Raw genomic sequence first — 24,819 nt, forward strand, 5'->3', positions numbered from 1 at the left:
GGGGCGGGGCTTCCATCCTCTGCTGCTGTCACTTAGTGCAGTGCTTTATGCTGCTGGGCCTGCCGGCTGTGATCGGGAGTCGGCCACGGAGAACGTTTGTGGCAGTGTGGGGGCCCCCAATGTGTGGGGGCCCCTTGACGACTGCCCCGTCCACCCGCCTATAATCCGGCCCTGTGTATACCCCTTAACTCTCTTCTCTGCAGTGGTGCACCATCAGCAGGTACTCAGTGGCTACTGTCATCCTCCCCACTTTAGTCTCTCACAGCAGACCTGCAGCAATTCACCATGCTTTTTACTATGCTCCTCGGCATCTCAATTGCAGCTCCTCCTATTAGCAGCCTCCTAAATTACAACGTCCATTGGTTTCTATGGAGCCAGGGGTATCACGCTTGTAAGAACAGTAGCCCTGAACAGATGAAGGCACTTATGTATCAAATCCTATATTTGACAGATCAATCCCTAAAGATACAGCTAATACTCTCGCTCCAATGCCTCTTGATGGCAATCAATAAAATATGAGGGTAAATATGATGGTAATCAATAATCATAAAGCTTGAGTACCTTATCATACCTGCATAATGGTATGAAAGAGTGCAATATTCCACAATCAAATTACAGTGCAAAACAATTTACTGTACTGCAACAGAAGACACAATTTTTTCAACCTAGTGCTAGTCCAAGATAAACATTCAACAAATAGACTCACACAAGTAGTGGCTTGAAAAAACTCCTTAAGGCAGAGGTTCCAAATGTGGTCGTTAAGGCACCCTAACAGTCCAGGTGTTATGGATATCCATGCTTGACCACAGGTGATTTAATTAGTACCACAGTCAATTTGATTTACCACCTGTGCTCAACCATGGATATTTCTAAACTCTGAACTGTTGGGGAGCCTTGACGACCATGTTTGGGAAACTCTGCCATAAGGAATATGTTTTATTGAGAAAAGTGGATAGGATTAATATTATTGTTATAGTGTAGTACCAGGAGAATCAATATTTCTCTATTATAGACCTACAGTATTTATTATAACACAATAACCCAATTCTTCGGTAAAAACACACTATTTAGAAAGTCAGACAGTTTGGTGTAACTTATCCCAAGGACGCAGAGTCTAATGTAGCACATGATCAGTGACCCCAGCAAAGGAATATTGACTTTACTCTACATAGGTTACGGCCCCCTGGGTAGGTATTGAATGTGGCTGGCGAGTTGAGCAGGACAGCAGTATACTGTGAAGGCAGCAGATGGAAGCAAAGTAAAAACAGGCAAGGTCTGGGCAGGCTACAGTAAAGAATGTAATACAAGTATTGAGCGCTTCAGTTAAGGTCAGTTAAGGTCAGCCTAAACTCTTATATGCAGCTCACCTGAAAAGGAGTGGCAAGCCCCTTAATGTAGAGAAATTAGATAAAGAAGATTAGGGAGCGCAAAAAGAGGCAATAAATGTTAATTGTCACAGAGAAATCCTCATCTAAAAATTGCAACCGGATGTTTCTTACTCCCATTACAGTAGAGAATCAATACATCATTATTGCTACAAGTCCGGTTCTATGTCATAAGGATTTAATCATTAATTTGTATACGAGATCTGTCATATGTACCTTTACATACATCATTTACTTGAATATAAAGACTATATAAATTTGGGACAAATCTGTTAATTACCTCCTCATTACAAAAACAGAGATTTCATCACTAACAGCACTCACTGTTCCAAAAAGGATTTTCTAATGCGTACTTTTACTATGTCTTCCTTTTCATAAGACTGAACTGATTACTCCTGCTTTTATAGTCTCGATGCCATTATAACTTATCATCTAGGTATCCAGAATATACAACGTCTCATTAGATGGTACATGTTGTTTTTTAGACATATACAGTATGTAGTAACACACAGATAAGTTTATATTTGTTGGTTGCAATTTTATATGAGGATTTTTCTGTGACAATTAACTATCAGACATTTATTGCCTCTTTCATCATTAAAATGAAAGTAAACTCTATTTCCGCTCCCTAATCTACAGTAAAGAATGGTCAGCATGCAGTCCAAGGCTAGGGTTTGGAGAAGGCTGTCACGCCTGATGGTTTATGTTGGCTGGGTCAGGCATGGAAGGCTGAAGTGGAGGCAGAGAAACTGCTGGAGATGGTTAACCTGAAGGCGGTACAGGAATGAAATAACTTTATTAGACTGGAAGTTAAATTGGAACTGAGGTTGCAGAATCGGATATGAACTGATGTTGTAGAATCGATTATATAGATTTGATGATGCAGGATCGGATTGGAACTGATGTTTGAAGACAATCGGACTGGTACTGATGTTTGGAGATAATCTGATTGGGACCAATGGTAACAGGTATCGGCTGGAACAGATGGTAACACTAGAAGCAAGTGCTTTAGTTAGACCAGACTGGAACACTGGGATAGATAGAGACTTGCATTCACCAAACTGGAATAGGATTCGGACGGACTGGGACTGTACAGATACAGAGTACCTGGGAGCTCAGCACAGAGCTGCAACTTTATCAGAAACGACATTGTACTGGCAATGTGGCAATGTGGGCCAGTCAGGAAATGGAATTTATAGGGCTGGATCCCCAGGGATTGGATGCTGCGATCAGCTGGTCTGGGAGCAGCACTCTGAGTGGTGAAGGAGAGTCAGGTTACTGAATCCAACATGGCTGCACCCATACTGAGTTTTGGAGGGAACTCTGGCATGCAGTCTGAGAACTAGCATGCTGTGGAAGTGTAGAAGGAACAGCATGCACATAGAGCAATTACATCTTCAATCTCTGAAGTCAAGACCAGCATTACATTTGGATTGCACACTGATCAGGACTCTGCAGAGTTCACAGGCAGAAAGAAGCTCTGGTGAATACTCAGCCTGAAAGGAATAGCACAGTCTCATGCTAACACTAAAGGTGTTGCAGCCTGCATGCTGAGCAGACTTCCCAGGCAAATTCACATATCCTTATTCTCAGAACAAGTTGCAGAGGTAGGACATCAGATAAACTAACAGTACTCCCCTCTTCATGGGTGGACTATGGACATCCACAGTGAATCTCATAAGTACTTGAAGAATTTCCATACATAATAACTAGAGAAGTGGAATCCAGAAGAAATCAGGGACACTCTCAAACTGAAGTACTTAGAAGTATTTTATCTTCAAAGGTAAGACCTCTGTCATAGAACAAGTGGACCATCTATTATCAATACAGAATTTTCTTCCTGGGAAAATACATGACTAGGAAAGATAGTGTCAGGAGACATGGGACCATCAAGGATGGGAGTAGCATCATAATCATAATCGGAGTCCATATCCAAAGTGAGCATTAGATTATTTTTCCTGGAAACAGCAGAGTCTAAGTCAGATGGTGGATCCATATGACTGGAATACCCAAAGAATCAGATGAAGAAATGAAGGAAACATAGCCAACACTTAAGTCAATAGGCTGTTGTCTTTGAACTGTTTTTGGAGTATTCCTATTCTTGTAATTCATGTGATTCCTGATGTATTCATCTAACAAAGCTTGATCTTGCTCAGAAAGTGATGGATTTGAAAACTGAGTATTGGATGAATATTTAGAAGAGTGAGTGGACGATATATCCAGGAGATTAGTACTTTCAGAAGAGCTGCTGAAGGAAAGAGTCAAGGAACTATATGCAACTTTGAAGTCTATGGTCTGATGGCTTTGTATAGACTTTAAAATGTCTTGTCTCTTGATGTCTTGAAGGCTTAGCACTGGTCAAGTAAAACCTGATCTTGCTCAGACAGCAGTGTCACAGGGGGGCTGAACAATAGGTTGATCTTTGGCAGATTGGGAAGTATATTCAGATTTTCTCATGTAGACTGATTTTGAACAGCTGTAGTGAAAGCGGAGAGATCATTAAGTAGTGGATCTTTGGATTCAATGGGTGTATTATTTCATTCCAAGGCTTTCCTCTAAAGGATAGATGCATTGGCGGAGGTAATACTCATTGATGTTCCTGACTTAATATCAGTGAGGCATCGGTGTGCCAAAGAGAGGAACTGAGTAAAATCTCCATCAAAAGTAAATGGGTGCTGGAGCACCAGACAAGTTCTAGAAGGTTGAAGCTTGTGATGCACACTGAGGCACAGAAATTAAATTAGCTTGCAGAACCTCAAACTGATGAGAGAATATCATGTCTGGAACTGACTAGAGTCCTTCTCTCGAACCAACAGATGGGACTAGATTGAGTCCAGTGACACTTGAACCGACTGGAACCAGAGGAACCTTCGGACAGAAGTATGGAACTGGATTGGGTAAGGAGACACTTAAGTTGGTGTCAGCCAAAAATGGTGTGAAATTGCGTCCAGAGTAACATGAGCCAACTTGATCTGGAGGAGGCAGAACCAAATTGGAATTAGATTTTCTTGAATTGGCAGGAACCGCAGAAAACTTCGGATAGACGGATGGGACGAGATTGGGTCCGGAGGGACTGGAATCGTCTGGAACCTCTGAGGAAACAGCCGAGATTACAGGCTGAGAAACACGTTAGTTTTTTACCCCCACATGCTGGTGCACACGGGACTATCATCTACATCCCACTGAATCTTCAGCTGACCGCGGCTCCACCACAGGATGAGACTGCCGATTTCCTAGCCAGCACGCGGTATGTAATACAGCAGTCTGTGAACTCCACCGCTGCACCACGGTCGGCGTCTCAGAACACATGTCAGGCACTGAGGATTCTTTTACTGGATGCTTTTAGGAGAGGCCTCTCCCAAGATCTATGCTGCAAAGCAGCAATATGGTACCAGTTTATTGGTTACACAGAGACTGTGTTAGCCACGATTTAGTGGATTCAGCAATATGTCCCCAGACGTGACTTGTATTAATGTTTACTCCCACTACAAATTGATTTTAATTTCATGGAATAAGCCCATCATTCGGTGGCTGTGCACACTGATTTTATTTTTTATTATTTAAGTCAAATCCAACAAACTTTTTGATTCATTTCCATACAATCCTGGATAAAGAGACAAAAAGATTTAAAAAAACCTCACATATCTATACTAACATTTATTCATTGGGAAATATCCCCCTTTTTTTATGCATCCCGATTTTTTGTCTGTTTTTCTGTGGCCACAGTGGTTCCTTTCATATTTTTGATTTAATTTATTTTTATTTATTTTTTATTTCCTTTTGTAATTTCCTTTGATTTAAGGTCTATTTAAAATGTGAATTTTATTATATGTATTTTTGTGATTTCATGACTATATCTGCATACATTAAATTTAGACACTACTAGTGTCATTCAGCACTCCCAGTTATTTTGTTTTTCCATAAGGTTTCAAAGGGGTTAACCACTCCTCTCTGGTGAGCTGCTTCTAGATTTATCTATTGCCATTTTTGATGTGCCTACCCCATCTTTCCTTCTTTTTCTGGAACCTTTAGACAAATGGGTGGAATCAGATTGAGTCCAGAGGAACTTTAATTGGCTGGAATCAAAGGAACCTTTGGACAGACGGGTAGAACCAGATTGCATCCAGATGAACTTGAATCAGTTGGAACTGAAGGAGACTGAACCAAATTGGAATCGGATTTTCTTGAACCAGCTAGAACCGGAGGAGTCCTTGGACAGACAGATGAAACTGGATTGAGTCAGGAGGGACAGGAATCAGTTGGAACTGAAGGAGCCTTTGGACAAATGGGGGGAACCAGATTGCATCCAGAGGAATTTGAACCAGTTGGAACTGGAGAATACAAAACTGGATTGAAGGAGTCAATACTAGATTGAAATTTTGAGTTTCTTGAACTGGCTAGAGCCGGAGGTGACCTCTGGACTGACGGATTGAGTCCATAGGAACTGGAATTGGTTAGAACCGAAGGAGCTTTTGGACAGACAGCTGGTACCGAATTGAGTCCAGAGGAACTTGAATCAGTTGGAACTGAAGTAGACTGAACCAGATTGGAATCGGATTTACTTGAAGCGACTTGAACTGAAGGAGCCCTTGGACTGACAGGTGGAACCAGATTGAGTTCATAGGTACTTCAATCAGTTGGAACTGAAAGAAGCAAAATCCTTCTAGAACTGGAACAGGCAGAATCCGAATGTTCCGACGGCTTATCTCGGACCTGAACCATGCTGTTCGTCCTCACAATGGCACTCTCAGGAAGTGCCTGATAGGAGTCCATGACTGCCTCCATCACACTATGAATCCCACCTGGAATCTGGGCACTGAGGCCCCCTGCTAGAGTGGCAACTCAGGTATCCCTCCTGGGGTCGGCAACATGGATACCTCTCAGGGGGTTGGCAGATCAGATTTTCCTCCTGGAACTAAAGGTTTGGATACCTCTTCTGCATCTAGAACAGCGGATAACCTACCTTGGTTAAGAACATCAAATACTTCTTCCGAGGCTGGCAAATCAGACACCCCTCCTGGGTCTGCGGAATCAGATGTTTCTCCTAAGGCTATGGAATCAGACACCTCTCCCCTCCTGGGGCTACAGAAACTGGAACTGGAGATGGCACACGAAAAGAATTGAATACACGAACACTGGCACTTTTTGCTGGCACTTTTTTCCATTACTAGACTTGCAAAGGGTACAGTCTTTAATGACTGTTCCCACAGTAGAGACTGCAAAAGTAGAGACAGAGATGTCATTCCTTGTGCCACTGGCATCCAGCCACGGATAGCTGGGAGTGCTGGTAACTCTGGTGTATCACTTTATTTTGCATAGGAAGAGAACCCTTAGCTCTAGAAGAGTCTGTGACAAAAGTCTCTTCAATAACAGGATATGGAGCAGGAGTGTCACCAAGGTACTTGGGAATAATTAGAAAAATTCTGGTGAGTAGGCCTCGTAACTGTTTTAACAGTTGATGAAGAGTACCTAGAAGTTCATGTTTAAAAGCCATAGGGGACTGAGTAGTCTGGAAGCAATTGAAATGGTGAGTCACCCTCTATGGAGAAATTACTCTAGAAGTGCCACTGAGTTTGTTTTGAATAAATAGATGAAAATGTGGTGCACCATAGGAATAGATGTGGGAGGATTCTAGAAGGCTTGCCTTGATGCCCCAGGACCACTGAGTGTAGCTTGCATATTATCCAGCTGATTGGTCAGTTCTTGCAGAAACTGTATCATGCAACCCTGTGCCACCTCATTATCTTCTAGGTATATTGCAAACTCTTGTGCAAATCCTGCAGCTTGGGCCAGATACTCAGCTTATGACAGTTTGGACTGGCCAAATGGATCTCCATTTGGCCAGTCCAAACTGTCATGCCTTAAGGTTGATATTGGTTGGGTCAGGCGTGGAAGACTGAAGTGGAGGCAGAGAAACTGCTGGAGATGGTTGACTCGAAATCAGATACAGGAATAGAATAACTTTATTAGACTGGAAGTTGAATTGGAACTGTAGTTGCAGAATCGAATAGGAACTGATGTTGTAGAATCAATGATGCAGGATCGGATTGGAACCGATTACTAATCTACTATTGTAGAATTGATTATGTAGAACCGATTATATAGAATTGATGATGCAGGATTGGATTGTGAGACAATCAGACTGGGTCCCAGTCTGATGTCTGGAGACAATTGGATTGGGACCAATGTCTGGGACAATCGGATTTGGACAGATGTCTGGATACAATCGGATTTGGACCGATGTCTGGATACAATCGGATTGGAACTGATGTCTGGATACAATCGGATTGGGAGTGATGTCTGGATATAATCGGATTGGAACTGATGTCTGGAGACAATCGGATTGGGAGTGATGTCTGTATATAATCGGATTGGAACTGATGTCTGGAGACAATCGGATTGGGACCGATGGTAACACTAGGAGCAAGTCCTTTAGTTAGACAAGACTGGAACACTGGGATAGATAGAGACTTGCATTCACCAGACTGGAACTGGATATGGATGGACTGGGACCGTACAGATACAGAGTACCTGGGAGCTTAGCACAGAGCTGTAACTTAATCAGAAATGACATTGTACTGGCAATGTGGGCCTTTCAGGAAATGGAATTTATAGGGCTGGATCCCCAGGAATTGGTTGCTGCTGGTCTGGGAGTAACACTCTGAGTGGTGGAGGAGAGTAAGGTGACTGAATCCAACATGGCTGTGTCCATACTGAGTTTTGGAGGGAACTCTGGCTTGTAGTGTGAGTACTAGCATGCTGTGGAAGTGTAGGGGAAACAGCATGCACATCGTCAATCTTTGCAGTCAAGACCAGCACTACCTTTGGATTGCACACAGGCCCTGATTCAGAGCTGGACGCTCTAACAGAGCGCTCGCTCTGAATCAAGGCCGGGCTATTTTTTTTTTAGAACGGCCTCCTGGCCGTTCGCATAGCTGTGGGTGACCACCCACAGCTATAGCGAGCGGCCAGGAAGATGGTCGGGCTAGCGACAAGACCCTTGTGGTAGGGTCTCGTTGCCGCAAGCCCCAGAGAGATTTCGGCTCTAACAGAGCCGAAATCTCTCCCACTGACATCACTTGTGGTGTCAGTGGGGCTGCCCCCAAACAGAGGCGTTCACATGGGAATGCCTCCATTTGGGCAGCCACCCCCCCTGGCCCGCCCACCAAAGGGAGCGTGCTGTCACTCAACATTGACAGCATGCCCTCTTCGGTACGAGACCCGGAGCGATGGATTGCCCATCGCTATAAGGGTCTCGCGCATGCGCACAACGGAGCCGGCTCCGTCGTGCGCATGCGCTCTGGGCCACCAACGACCCAGTTGTGAGCGCTCAGCGCTTGCGACCAGGTCTGAATCAGGCCCACTGTTCTGATCAGGACTATGCAGAGTTCATAGACAGAAGGAAACTCATGTGAATAATCAGCCTGGAAGGAATAGCACAGTCTCTGAAGGTGTTACAGCCTGCTTGCTATGCAGACTTCCCAGGCAAATCAGCATATCTTTTGATCCAAAGAAGAAGTGGCAGAGGTAGGACATGAGACAACTAATAACAAATGAGAGAAATAGTCAGGATCGTAACAAAGGCAGAGTAAATGAGAGCCAATCTGGTTTCAGGACAGAGATTTAAAGGGATCCAATAAACAAGCCAAGGTGAGCATCAGAGAGGTCAAAGTAGTCTAGAATCAATTGGGGTCAGGTAACAAGGTATCAAGCAGAAGAAAAGCAGGCTAAGGTACTAGTCAAAATGAAAGGAAATATCACAGGTTAGAATTCCTGCCTTAAATACATACAACCTGCAGAAGATTTGCTGTAACCAGGAAGTGGGCAAAGACCAGGCACAGCTGCATGTCCAAAATAGAAGCCTAAACACATAGCCACTTCTATGACTCAGCCAGTAGGAACATAGGGCCTGATTCAGACCCGGTCGCAAGTGCTGAGCGCTCGCAACTGGGTCGATGGTGGCCCACAGCGCATGCGCACGACGGAGCCGGCTCCGTTGTGCGCATGCGCGAGACCCGGCTAGCGATGGGCAATCCGTCACTCTGGTCTCGCACCAAAGGGGGCGAGCTGTCGATGTTGAGTGACTGCTCGCCCCCTTTGGTGGGCGGGCCGGGGGGGTGGCTGCCCAAACAGAGGCGTTCCCATGAGAACACCTACCGTTTGGGGGCGGCCCCATTTACATCACAAGTGATGTCAGTGGGAGAGCTTCTGGCTCTGTTGACCCTACCACAAGGGTCTCGTCGCAAGCCCGATGGTCACGATGGTCTTGACCATCATCATGGCCCCTCGCATTAGCCACAGCTATGCGAGCGGCCAGGAGACCGCTCCAAAAAAAAAAAAAGCACCAGTTAACACTCAATTGTGGAACTGTGATGCCATGATTCAAACATCATTATTCTTTAGTTCTTGGGCATCACAAAGGATATAAGGTGTCTTACAAAATATATGCAAACATGACAAGATATAAATTGCAAAAAGAAAGCTGGATTTAAAAAAATATTACCAAGTTTTTACCAAGTCAGTTTATTTATTTTAAAGCAGACTGCTGAGTAAACCACTTATTACAGTATTACGGCAGGAGCCATCATGAGGCACATCTTTATTCAGTTGGGAACAAAAAGGTCCACGCTGCTGGAATCGGATAATTAATAAATTATGTTAGAAATTTTTGATATGGAGACTCAACCACTAACACATTTTGTTTGTCTGATATATACTACCTTCTCTGATGTCTAGATGTATTTTATCAGTTGCGTTTTAATCTTAGTGTGCATTTATCTGGCATTTTGAATTGTTCCAACAAGCTGAATAAGTCGCCGTTTAAAGGAACAACCAGTCATTCCCTACTCTTTTTGTGTGTGCAGTACAGATAGTAGTTTACTCCTGTGGAGTTTCTGTCCAAACATAATTTGATTTCCTACTAGCTGAAGTACCCAGCATTGTCTGGGTTTAAATCTTCAAGTTAAGTTTTATTATGTGATGTCGTCCAAATCTATCCAGTGGAAGGCCCAGAACAGGCTCCCTGGGTCAAATTTCTGCCCGGTGCACTCCGCCGTGAGGTCCGACCGGGACCCCACCCACTCCATTAGACATCCCAGACCAATTGCTACCCCTCTGAAGTTTTCATCCAAATCCATCCAGTTGAGGGCCCAGAATAGGCTCCCTTGGTTAAAGTTCTGCCTAGTGTCCACCAATGGGAGGTCTGATGAGACCTCAACTTCCTAGTATGTCTTCTGGGATCCAATGTTACCACTCTGTGAAGTTTTCATCCAAATCCATCCAGTGGAAGGATCCCTGGGTCAAAATTCTGCCCGGTACAGTCTGCTGTGATGTCCAACCGTGACTCCAACCACTCCATTGGGCATCCAAGACCAATTTCCACCCCTCTGTGAAGTTTTCATCCAAATCCATCCAGTGGAGGGTCCAGAACAGGCTCCCCGGATCAAAGTTCCGCCCAGTGGGAGGATGGCCAGGACCCTAACCCCCTTAAAACCTGGCCAGAATCCATCTGGACCACCTCGCATTGGTTTCATCCCAATCGGTGTAGTGGTGTCAAAATGCATAACCGGACAGACAAACATACAAAATTCTTTGTTGAATTGTTACATTGTCGCTATGTGGTCGAATAGCTTTCTTTTTTTATACTAAATAACTATGTAAGATTTGGCAGCTTTACCTTGAGAGCTGTGGAAGATATTCAACAACAAACAAACTTCTTGTTTTAGATATTGTATGTATATATATATATATGTATATATATATATATATATAGTCAATAAGCAGTAACGGCGGCACTCTCTTAATAATAAATGTTACAGTCGGGTTAAGAAACCTCTGTGGTTTACCACAGAGGTTTCTTAACCCGACTGTAACATTTATTATTAAGAGAGTGCCGCCGTTACTGCATATTGACTGTATCTGTTTTACTGCGGAGGGCACCCACTGTTGGTGATTGAAGGATGAGTGCAAAGCCTGCTGCATTTTTATATATATATATATATATATATATATTCCAAATACCAAAAACCTTACACTTACAGTTTCACATGTCCCATTAAGGCTTCTTAAACTTGATCTGAAATTTCACAAAACCTACTGAATTTGTGCCACTCAAACTAAAAAAAGCATTGAAATTCCAATCATTAAGTCTGATGCCTTAATGGATGTGTACCTTGTGTAATGCAAATATGGTATGCCATCACACCCTGTGGTTAACTGCAGATTCAGCACTCTCACAGTGTGAGATTGCTGTCACCCACAAAATGGTGAAGCTGATAATTCACATAATTGTGTGCTCATTGAAATACACACATGCAGTCTATGCAGCTGAGGTCTTAGCAGAAGATAGAGCTGCACATATGGAATAAGAGTGGAGTGGATGGGGAAAGAGATAGCGGTGTGAATGGTGAAGAGACAGCGGTGTGGATGGGGACATATAGGCGTGGAGAAGGTGGGGGGAATTAAGCAGCACTGATGGGAAGGAGCCAAAGTGATGCAGATGGGTGGGAAAGGCATCTTGGTGCACCCAAGTGAAGCCACAGTGAGTACACCTGCTTGGAGGCTCCTACTAAGGCTATGCAACAAGTTGAAACTTCCTATATCTATAATGGTGGATTCGTGAGGTAATAGTTTAAAAACTAACTTTCTCAATTACCTAAACCCCAAAAGCACCTACCCTGAAACAATAGCTATCTAATAAAACAAATTCCAAGTCATCCTTTACCCTGAGTTATGCCTTCCCAAAAAAACCCATATAGAACAGCAGAAAAGTGGTCCTAATTGAGAGTGGTAGATGTACTACTAGTCTCTGAAAAGTGATAAACTGGAGAGTGATAAATGACCAGCCACTAAGCTCCCAACGGTCATGTTACAGGCTGTGTTTGGAAAATGACAGTTGGGAGCTGATTGGCTGGTGGTTTATCTTGCTTCAGTTTATCACTTTCAGAGCTTAGGACATCTGGCTCAGTGTGAGAAAAAAATGACAGTTGGAACTTTAGATCACTGCCAAATTTCAGGGCAAAAACATAAAAAATGAGGATTTGGGAGTAATCTAAAGCTCCAACTGTCACATTTTTCAGACATTCTCAATTAGGACCACTTTTCTGCTGTAGTCTATGGGTTTTTTTTGGGAAAGCAAAACTCAGGGTAGGGGTGGAATTTAGACTTGGGGTTTGTTTTATTAGGTAGCAATTGTGCCAGGGTACGTGCTTTTGGGGTTCAAGTAAATTAGAAAGTAACAACTTTTAAACTATTACCTCAAGAATGCGCCATTATAAAGACAGGACTTTTCAACTTGTTGCGCAGCCTCGGTAGGAGCCTCCAGCAGGTGTTCTCACTGAGGCTACACTTGGGTGCACAAAGATGGGCATCATTTGCGGGCGATAGTGGCGCTGGAAAACACCAATGGTAGCAGTGGCGGGGTGGGGACATCAGCGGCGGCGGTTATACGAGTGGCGGTGGTGTTGGGTCGTGGGTGGCAGCGGATCGCAGATGTTGGCGGGACCCAGTGGCGGCAGAGGGTCTGTCGGCGGTGCGGGCGTCAGCGAGGGCCTGGTTCCAAGAGGATCCAGTCCCCACCAGCTATTCTGCAGAGTACGGCACCGGCACCCATTTAAAAAATGGAGCCTCAGTGGCACTTTTGAAATTCAAAGATGTTTGCCACGAGCCAATCACAGCTCACAGTGGCCAACTTTGAATTTAAAAAATGGCGCTGAGGCGCCATTTTTGAAATGGGCGCAGCTGCCGTGCTCAGCAGAATTGCTGGCGGGGACTGGATCCTCTCAGATCCAGGCCCGCCGCTGACACCCAAACAGGCCCCGGTCCCGCAGCTTCCGGGTGCCGCCGACAATGACGTCGCGAGCCGTGATTGGCTCGCGGCGGCCATCTTTAATTTTCAAAGATGGCCGTCGCGAGCCAATCAAGACTCGCAATGTCAATGGAGGCATCGGCACCTGAAGAGGACCACAGAACTCCTTGGGAGGTGGCAACCACCCTCCAGGTGAAGATGCCAGAAGCCCTGGTGGGTGGGTGCCCACCATGCGAAGACACTGAAACCCTGGAGGGTTGGCGCCTGACAGGTGAAGACGCCGAAGCCCTGGTGGGTTGGCGCCCACCAGGCAAAGACACCAGAAGTCCTAGTGGGAGGCAGCCACGAAAAAAAGCTAACACAGGCTGCTGCCCACTAGGCGAAGACACTGAAGCCATGGTGGATTGGCGCCCTCCAGGCAAAGATGCCAGAAGTCCTAGTGGGCGGCGGCCAAGTAAAAAGCTGATACAGGCTGCCGCCCACTAGGTGAAGATGCCAAAGCCCTGGCGGGTTGGCATCTGCCAGGCAAAAACGCCAAAGCCCTGGCGGGTTGGCACCCGACAGGCGAAGTTGCTGAAGCCCTGGTGGGTTGGCGCCCACCAGGCAAAGATGCCTAAGCCCTGGGGTGGTGGCGGCCACGTAAAAGAGCTTAAAGGACGCCGTCCCCCACGTAAAGATCTGTAAAATAAAATATTACAATATTAAAGTGTGTTGTGTTATTTTAATATTTTTTTTTATGGGTGGACTACAGGTGGCAGTGGTCCCTAATGCCCAGCATGCTGGTACTTGTGATTTTCCAAATACGAGCATGCAGGGAGTTGTGCTGGGACCTACAGTTCACCTGCAAAAGAAAATATTCTTTAAAATGCACCACATCACACAATCAACCTGGCACCCACTGCCTAGGGCTTCAGGGGATAGCTCCGGGCTATCAGCCTAGGCCTGGGGTCCCCTGGGGACGGGGACCCCTTTATTGGGATCCCTGGCCTGGACTGACTGGTGGTCATGGTTGACGCTGCGGTTGGGGGGCCTGGTGAAAGGGCTCCCCTGGCTGTGGCATCAGCCCCCCATTAGAAATAGTCCGGTGCTTGTTCTGGAGAATACAGGGGGACCCTACTAATTTTTTTCCCCATGTATTTCCAGAACCAGGACCGGATCAGAGCCCAGTGCTGGTCGTGCAACTTACAGGGGACCCCTACATTATTTGTCCCCTGTATTTTGGCAACCAGGGCAGGTTCTGACTAGCCCGGTGCTGGTTGTGCTTAAATACGGGGGACCCCTATGTCATTTGTCCCCTGCATTTAAACACAACCAGGACTGGCTGCCCGTGTTTTAAAAAAAAAAAAAAATGGTGTGGCCCCACCCCCTAAAAAAGCAACCAGCCCCGGGCATTGAAGCCCCAGTACTGGTTGTGCTAAATACAGGGGACAAACGATGTAGGGGTCCCCCATATGAAGCACAACCAGCACCAGGCTTTTCAGAACCAGTCCTGGTTGCCAAAATATGGGGACAAATGACGTAAGGGTCCCCCGTATTCAGCGCAACCAGCACTGGGCTCTGAGCCGGTCCTGGTTCTGCAAATACAGGGGGGAAAAATGCATAGGGGCCCCACTGTATTTCCCAGAACCAGCACCGGACCCTTTCTAGCAGGGGGGTGATGCCACAGCCAGGGGAGCCCTTTCACAGGGCCCCTCATCCGCAGCATCATCCCTGACCGCTAGTCAGCCCAAGCTGGGGATCCCTGGGGAGTTGAGGACCCCCAAATAAAGGGGTCCCCCTCTCCAGGGCACCCCAGGCCCAGGCTTATAGCCCGGGATTATCCCCGGCACCCCTGGGCGGTGGGTGCTGGGTTGATTGTGTAAAGTGTGGTGCAATTAAATTTAAAATATTGTCTTTTGCTGTGAAACTACAGTTCCCAGCAAGCCTCCACCACATGCTGGTACATTACGGGCGTGCTGGTAGCTGTAGCTCCACAACAAAAGCAATATTAAAAAAACACAACACACACCGTAGAAAAGTATATTTTTATTAAAGCATATATACACACACACACGTACTCACACATGCCTACACTATCTCACATACTTACCTATGTATCCCTGAAGCCAATCTGTCCTCTTCTCCAGTAGACAATCCAATGGTGTACCTGTAATAAAAAATTTCATACTCACCTCCTCCTATGCGTGGATCTGTCCTCTTCATTCCAAAGTAGGCAAATCCTGGGTCTTGGCAAAAAAAAACACGAATTACCTGAGCTCACAGACATTAGTAGTGTCCTCTAAGGACACTACCCGAATAGCTCCACTGCGGGATTTCAGTCCAGAAATCACGGTGCGGAGCGCTCATTGGCTAAGAGAGGCGAACCTTCCGACTCTCAGCCAATGAGCGGTTTGCCCTTTTCAAATATGGCACCTCAGCGCCATTTTTGAAATTCAAAGATGGCCGCTGCAAGCCAGTCACGGCTCGCAACGTCATCGCCCCGCCTCCACAGCTGGCTTAAATACTGCCAGCGCGAGTTGCCATGCACGGGAGGCAGCAGAGAAGAGCTGCTGAAGACAGAAGACGCCGCAGAAGCCCTGGATGGGCGACGGCCAGGAAAAAGGAGCTTAAAGGCCGACGCCCTCCAGGTGAAGACGCCATAGAAGTCCTGGGGGAGCGGCAGCCATGTAAAAGAGCTTAAAAAAATCCCAAATAAAAAGTTACACACTTCGGAGCTAAACGTGACCAATAACTTCAAAAATTAATAAACAATAACGTAAAAAATAAATAAATGTGGATCGCAGCTACCTAATGTGAGGTGCTAAGCCCCACCAATATAAAACTAATAGAAGGGAAACACAAGGAGCGCTATCCATAATTATTAGATACAGTTTAATTAAACATTGTTGGTTGATAAAAATCAGGGAGATCGCACATAAAAATATCTCACAACATACTACATAGAATAAAAATTAAAAAACAAATATTCACATATTTGTAAAAAGTAATCAGAATCACCTGTTGTAAATAGCGGCAGGTAATAAACAGATCACACACCGTTGTTGAACCACACGTGGAAAAACCAATATTGGCCCTCATTCAGAGCCGTACGCTCTGAGCAGAGCGCACGCTCTGAATGAGGGCCGGGCTCCATTTTCATGGAGCGTCCTCCTGGACGCTCGTATAGCTGTGGGTCACCACCCACAGGCTATACGAGCGTGCTTTTTGATGGCCGCGATGGTCGAGACCATCGCGACCATCGAAATTGCGAGCCGGAGCCTGCGGTTGAGGTTTTCAACCGCAAGCTCCGGAGTGATTTTGGCTCTATCAGAGCCAAAATCACTCCCACTGACATCACTAGTGATGTCAGTGGGCCGGCTTCTGACGGGAGGCGTTCCCGTGGGAACGCCCCCGTCAGGGAGACACGCCCCCGGCACGCCCACCAAAGGGGGCGTGCTGTCAATCAACATTGACAGCACGCCCCCTTTGATCGGACACAACGAGCGAAGGACTTTCCTTCGCTCGTCGCGTCTGGCGCATGCGCACGACGGAGCTCCCTCCGTCGTGCGCATGCTCAGTGCATAACATCGACCCACTTGCGAGCGGACAGCCGCTCGCGAGTGGGTCTGAATCAGGCCCATAGTCCCTTATCCACTGTGGAATAATCATATATTGCACATAATTGGTAGTCTTAATTGACCTTGGAACTATCAGTTGTCATAATAAGATGTTGATATTATCTAAACATCTAAATAGGTAACTACTCAAACATAGTTATTTTACATGTAAAAGAGCTTAAGGCTGCCGACCCGCCAGGTGAAGGTCCCGCTAAATAAAATATTTAAATCTTCACATTCACAGAATTGTGTGCTCATTGGAATACACACATGCAATCTATGCAACTGAGGTTTGAGCAGTTATGTGGCTCCCACATCCCACTCAATGCCCACAATCTTCCCATTTGATCAACAAAACAATCTCACTGGCTTCCAACATCCTTCTCACTGCATACATTTATCTCATTTAGAATACACGTTCAGCTCCCTTATTTTTAAAACTATCATACTCTGTCTATGCATGTACATTTTCTACTCCTATATGCCTCCATGCTGTTATATATTCCCCAATCCCTACTGCTGTGTGGTCTCCCAACTGTGATAGTCTGTGTTCCCTCATCCGCATCAATGTTTTTCCCCAGCTGCACCGCCCTGCATCTGTGCCTTCTCCACAGCCACGTTGCCATCTTTCTCTTATCTGTGGCACTCTTTCTTCCTCCATCTGCACTACTCTGGTCCCCCAACCGTGCAACTCTGTCGCCCCCCACCACCTGCCACCACTCTGTCTTCCTCCCCATCCACACTAATCTTTCTTCCCCAATCCCTACTGCTGTGTGGTCTCCGAACTATGGTAGTCTGTGTTCTCTAATCCGCACCAATCTGTCTTTCTCCATTCGCACCCCCTGCGTCTGTGCCACTGTTTCCTTCTGCACCACTGTCTTCCCCAAGCCACATTGCTGTCTTCCTTTCCTCTGTGCCACTCTTTCTTCCTCCATCTGCACCACTCTGTCCCCCCCAACTGTGCAACTCTGTCTCCTCCCCCCACCCGCACTACTCTGTCTTCCTACCCATCCACAGTAATCTGTCATCCCCAATCCCTACTGTTGTGTGTTCTCCTATTTGTGCTAGTCTGTATTCCCTTATCCGCACCAATCTGTCTTTACCCATCTGCACTGCTCTGTCTTCCCATGTCCATGCCACTCTCTACCCCATCCACGTTGCTGTCCCCTCAAACCGTGCCACTCTGTTACCCCCATCCGCACCACTGTTTTCCACCCATCTGCATTACTTTGGGTACCCCTCCCCTCTGTACTGCTTAACCTTTCCTCCTCTACACGCCTTTGTGTCTCACCTATCCACACTGCTGTGCCTCCTCCCCCATCCACACCACTTTTATTCCATCTGCACAGCTCTATTTTCTGCTTTGACCTCAGTTGCATAGACTGCATGTGTGTATTCCAATGAGCACACATTTCTGTGAATTAGCAGTTCCACCATTTTGTGAGTGACAGCAATCTCATTCTGTGAGAGTGCTGAATCTGCAGTTAACCACATGGTGTGATGGCTTAGCATATCTGTATTGCGCAAGGAAGACGTCCATTAAGGCGTCAGCCTTAATGATCATAATTTCATTGTTTTTTGAAGTTTGAGTGGCAAAAAATCAATAGGTTTTGTGAATTTTCAGATCATGTCTAAGCAGCCTTAATGGGACATGTGTAACCGTAAGTTTTTTTGTCTATGGATATATGTATGTATATATATATATATATATATATATAGATAGATACTCTAGATATAGATTCCTTATTAAAATGTATCCTTATATCGGTTAGTTTTTACACCTCCAAAATTTAAAAAGGCCATTATTGCTATTAGAAGAAATGTTATTGTTTATTCAAGACTGCTTCCAAATGAAGACTTTCTTTTGCTGCTTATAGCAAATCTTTTTTTGTGCAATTTATAAATGAAAAGAAAAAAGTTAGCTGAGTGATGCTTGACATTGGCCAGTTTGCAGAAAGTCTTACCACTTGCCAGGCCAGTAAGTCAGTAGTATATCAGCACATGTGCAAGCCAGCTTATCGGTTCCCAAATGCACCCTTCAATTGAACTGCTAATAAATTGATATACTGTATGTGGGTGACATCCTTGATCACTATAAATAGCTTTATGTTTAGAAAATATGTGCCTGTATTTGAATATTTTTCTCATGCTTAATAGTATGTTAGCACAGCATTGTAAGCTTGAATGTTTGTTTGTTTTTTTCATTTTCAGAGCAAAATATCCATGCAAAGAAGAAATAACACGCTGAGAAACATACGGCCAACACCAACACTAAAAAGTAAAACACATTATGATTTCATGTCATGTGACATTTCTTTCAAAAACAGTATTTATTTTTTTTAAATGAAAAACACAACTTACTAACTTCAAAAACTAACAAATAGTGGGGTAAGTAGGAAGTGGATTATGAGAGCACTCTGTCACCAAGGTAAATGGAATGGAATGGGGGGAGAGGGGGGGAGGGGGGGAGAGAGAGAGAGAGAGAGAGAGAGAGAGAGAGAGAGAAAAAATATATATATATATATATCTGAATGTTTGAAGGAGGAGTGCAGGGTACAAGAAAAGAGATATAAGTTGGGCAATTTGTGAGCAAGCACCAGAAAGGAGGGATTATATAAGGTGAGAGAGTATAGAGTTGATAGAGCAGGTGGAGGGGAGGAGAGGAGAGCATTTCAACCTCTAAGACAACGGGGAAAGAAGACAAGGACTGATTGGATGTAATGTAAGATGTTTAGTTGGTTATGATTTGGCAAGTATGCTATAAATGTAAAAATCTTAATGAAATTACAAGGATAAATGCATTTAAAATGATGTTTTTCACTAAGAGGGAGATTAGTCAATTTTGTAGCTTTGAAAAAAAGCACAGAATTCCACAGCACACTGCAAAGGGCCAGCAAATGATATTATTATCCTACTGTACATAATAATAGCAGAGATCTCAGTTACATACAGTATATTTACAAACACATGGTATGCAACCAAGCCACACAAAGGTGTCTCTGTTTTGGTGTTCCTAATATTACAGTACATGCTAATAGGCATCTGTGTTTTGGTGTTCCTAATGTTACATGATAATAATGGGTCATACTGTAAATGTATGTATTTTATTATTGTTACAACCTGCAGGAGGGGCAGCACTATTTAGGACACTGTAGCTCAGAAATAATCAGTTTCTATATGTTATGCAGTGCATCCTATTTCTATGGTGATCCTGAGGCGAGCTTCTGCCATGGGTGTCACCATTTTTAATACTTAGAGCCTTATTCAATTTGAGCCAAGCCGCGATACTTTTCTGCGGCCTGGACTTTCCGCCCTACTTCGCCTGTTTTGTAGGCGAAAAGTATTGCGCGCGTGCCCGCTTCCGCTTTACCCCGTATTTAATTTGAAAGTAAGCGAAAACGGGACATGGCGAAACTTCAACAGGCGGAAAGTACTGTCAGATTGACACCCCCCAAAAGATGCACTGACACGTGGGTTCCCTATGGTACCCCCCGATTTGGCTTGCTGAAGATATTTGGTGTTTTTAAACGGGCTCAATAGCTGCTAAATAGCGTTTTTGTATACGTGGTGCAGAATAGTATTCAGGAGTATTTTTTCCTGAAAATAACTTATCCCAGCAAATTTGGGGTACTTGAAAATGGGTGTCAGCATATTTAAAAGTTGCTAAAGTGAAGTTGAAAAAATTGTGAAAAATCCACCTGCCGCAAGCACCTGCAATCAAAAAAACACTTGGGGCATACTTGGGGACCCCCCCAGAGTCATGTTAGCTAGTTTTTAACTTTGCCCCCCAACATTTTTTTTTTCACCCCCAAAATGAAAATGAAGTTTTGGGGTGATCTTAAGTGTTTTTTTTTTTTAATTTTGACACAGTTTTCACTTTGGGGGACTGTTTGAAGGCTGCACGGGGGTTCCCGCAACGTTGCACCCCAAAATTCCAATTCTGCACTTTTTTCCGCCTCCCATTTATAGGCGATACTTTTCCGCCTATTACGTTGCTTTGACTTTCTGCCTAGGCGGAAAGTCTTTCAAATTGAATATGGGGTAAAAGCAAAACAGGCGAAAATGACGTCATCGGCGAAAAAGTATCGCGGATCCGGACTTTTCGCCTTAAATTTAATATGGGCCTAAGTGTGTGCCGCTGATCATGTAAATAATGAAAGTGAGCCAGGTGAGTTAATCAAGTCCTTTTTATAGCCTGGTTTCACTTTCTCTGCTGTGCTGGTGATACATGTAGTCTGACCTTCTTTGTCAAATATCTGCTGTTCTTGTACTTTTGTTACGTCCTTGTCTTCAGCCTGCCTTAGTACCTTGGCTATGATAAACTCTCTATCATCAGATGATGGATGTAACCATAAGTACTTTAAAACCATATTTCTCAAAATAAAGACAAAGGCCAAGTTAATGCGATTCAAAAATAATAGGTCAGCTTTATTCGTTTACAGTGAGTATGGTGGCAGAGGAAAGAACGCCCAATCACCAGTGCCCACTTGACTTATTATTATTGTTTATTTATATGGCACCACAAGGGTTCCGCAGCGCCTTGCAAAGTACATAGGCAAAAGATATCCAAATTAATGGCAAGTGAGATATAAAATACTTGCAAGGGCCACTCTCCCTTTATAGCAAGTGATACGGTATCCAACACCCATCCCAATGTACCATTTTGGCCCACCCGGATGAGAGGCGCTGAAATCAGCCTAACCAGTGCAATGAAGGGGTGTGCACTGCTCCTACTGCAGCAATATGGACGCTTTACAGACTGCCTGTCTTTCCCGCCACACATGGTTCGCAGTAAGGTACCAGGCCCACCACCATACTACCTAGCTCACTAAACCCCCACCCCCAACACTGAAAAATGCTCCTCAAGGACCAAACAATTCCCCTCCTCCGTGAGTCGAACCCCATCCCTGCCAAAAAATATAAGCATCTTGGACTCTGAAACCCAAAGGAATCTGCTGCCATCTGTAGACTGGGCAACAAAGAAACCCACAACATAAGCATATGGCCTAACCACCGCACCATATCCCACCATGGGAAAAATAGAGGAATCAGATGAAAAACGAGACTGTGCAGTCAACAATATAAAAGAGTGACCAATCCGTCAGATGTACACACAAACAAATATATGAGGAACATGTAACTACGGAAACCATCATCGAAGGAGGGATGAGGGGAGGGAAAGGGGGGGAGGAGGACTTTACCCAAGGTAAAAACCTACAAAAAACCTGCTGGATCTTTTTATTTTTGTTAGTAATGCCATTCTCTTATTCTTTGCTATTTATTTGTCTCCATTCAGTTATACTATTTTGCATTAGCCAATCGTTGTCCTAAGCAGGGCAAAAAAGGGCAAAATCTCTCGAGACCCCCATCAAAAAGGTGGCAAGTTGGCCGAAGCACTCAATTCCACAAACAACATTACAGATCATGATTCCACATGAATATATCTTCAGATAGGTGCTGGACTTCCATCTTCACAGAGCCTGTATCTCCTGCCGAGCTGTGACTATGCAAGAAAGTCTCTCACTGCTGCCACAAAGCCTGATAGGTAATCAAGATTTGAGGGGCCAAGGACCAACATGCGAGACTCTCCATGCTGGCTCAAGAATTTTTAAGGGGTATCGTCTGTGCTGACGACTCCAGGCCTGGCAACAGAAGCAACACGATAGATCCCTAGGGTGGCAGTAGGAGTGACCGTGAGGTATCCGACCACATCGATGTCTGAAACAAAAAGAAAACAGGGGCAGTGTCTTTCTAACTCTAGGGTCCCCTGCAGCAGGCAATGAACTGAATACGCAGGCGCAGCAGTGGAAAGATCAAAAGAGACACAGGGAGCAACAGGCAAAGCAGACAGAGACAGACCATAAATCCTACCTAACTGCGGAAAGAGTGGACCAGAGCGCACCAGCATGGCAGATGCTGGAGGCACAGACAATGACACCTCTTGTTGCAACAGTGCCCCCCCCGACTGCTGTGGCAGCAGGGGCATCAAAGCACCCCCACTGACTCAAGCAGCGCAGCGATGGTTCCTGAATCCAGGTATGTGCAGCCCCGCATTAAAGCTGCTACAAAAGGCTGCCTCAGCTCCTCTAAGCCAGTAGGAGCCCGGAGCCTATGGCCTGGGAGAACCCAAGCCAGGGTCATGTCTCGGTATTACAGAGGGCTGTGTTTAAAATATGTTGTGTTTTAAAGAGTGTGGCATGTAGAGGTGGTGGACTCGGGTCAAACCTGTTTCCCTATGTAAGATATATATGGGGATGAGACTGCAATGTAAATTGTGTAGCTCACCTAAATTCTATGAACACCTATTTGGAATATAAAAACTGTGAACACAAAAATGTAAAAAACTTTAAAACAGTATTCCCAAAGGCCAGTTCCTGCATCTGAGGAGGCACTGGTCCAGTGAAATCATCCCAGCAATTGCATCATACCTTATGTATAACATGACTATCCCCATACTGTTTCATGCAAAGCTCTCAAATTAGACAGTGGTATAGAAAGACACCCTCTCATGGGTATGAAAACCAATCCATGAGCACAGGCTACAGGGAACAAGAGCCTAACTTATGCAAATCAATACAATTCACCTACAGAAAGTATCAGGAAAATCATACGGACAAAAGAAAATGTTGCATCATTACAGATGGACCCACAGTCACATAGTGTTCCTATGCATGTATGTTTATGACAAAAAGATGGTCTAAAAATTTGAACTGTGAAAGCGAGTAAACAAATTATGGTTAACAGAAGGGAAGGTGTATAGGTCCCCAATACTTAGTAGCATTTTAGATAGTAGAGAAGGTGATAGGTTCCCAATACTTAGAAGCATTTTGGATAGTTAGATTAAATTCCCTGGCCACCAATGGTCTCAATGACAGTATAGAGCTAAACAACGTTGAAAATAATTTCAGGTATATTTTGGAAATTTTAGACTATGAGCCCGTGTTACCATTCATAAGATGACACCAACTTGAGCGGATGGGGGGAGTGGGGGCTCTACTCGCTTTAAGTCCCTACATGTGCATTAGGTCCCAATACACTCCCAATCCTATTTAATTTAGGAATACCCATGTAAAGTGATTGAGTACATTTATGATGTAGAGTTTATTTTGAATAATAATATTTCACAACTTTTAGTAAAGGTGTCATTTGTGATATACTATCTGCTGAATACTCCATGATACATATTTTCCCTATCCACAGTCCCCTATGCGTACTTATTTTTGATCTATGTGCATAAATATGAATGTATTGCTGTAATAAATGACTTTGATGGACGATACGGTCTTTATTCAGATTTAAATAATTAATTGATTGTTTCAATATTAGAATCAATATAACTTTATTGTACGTACCGACTTATGATTTAGTAATGTAATATGCCAAAATTTTATATACGCAATAATCTAATAAGAGAATGTGCCAGAAGAGCCGAAGAACAAAGGCACAGTGGTTTCTGACATGCTGGCTTATGATAACGTGTGCCACAATGCATTTAACGCGTAGACATAGTCTATGCATTTATTTATGAAATAAGTGCTCTTCCAATAGTATTGTTTTATTAACCACTTAACTGACAAATTATTTTTCCAAAAACCACCCAGAAATTGTCGTTTTTTTTTTTTTATTAGGTCAAGAACATCTTTTTTTAAAACTTATCCAAAGCGATTATATTATTATTATTTTTTTAACACAGTATACCATAACAATAGCAATTTATATGGTATACTGTAATGGTAGCTATTGACAGGTGTACCATCGAAGGTCAACGGGGGAAACCTTCAATAAAAACGTTCATTGATTATTTGAGACTGCAGCAATCGATGTTGCCTTAACATCGGTTGAGGGCTGCCATCGATGTGCAGCATCGGTGCCTGTCAGCAGGGCAAAACCACTTGTTTGTTTTTTAGACCATTGATGGTTTGCAAAACATCGATGGTCCGTGGCCGTCCCTAGTGTGTGTGTGTGTGAGTATATATATATATATATATATATATAAAATCATTCACATACACACATACTGTGTGTATATATA

The 24,819-nt window shown here is 44.4% G+C and overlaps 1 protein-coding gene across 1 annotated transcript in view; it reads left to right on the forward strand.

Annotated features, from left to right (window-relative positions):
• Positions 1-24,819, forward strand: part of LOC148474932 (capping protein, Arp2/3 and myosin-I linker protein 2-like) — a 970,125-nt gene that overhangs the window by 539,241 nt on the left and 406,065 nt on the right. Inside the window, exon 26 of the mRNA XM_088457971.1 lies at positions 18,999-19,065. Within this exon, the coding sequence (XP_088314097.1) occupies positions 18,999-19,065 (67 nt within the window). The remainder of the gene's footprint in view (positions 1-18,998; positions 19,066-24,819) is intronic.

The sequence above is a fragment of the Taudactylus pleione genome, unplaced genomic scaffold (genome assembly GCF_031769625.1).
Source record: "Taudactylus pleione unplaced genomic scaffold, aTauple2 ptg000799l, whole genome shotgun sequence".
NCBI classification, from domain to species: domain Eukaryota; kingdom Metazoa; phylum Chordata; class Amphibia; order Anura; family Myobatrachidae; genus Taudactylus; species Taudactylus pleione.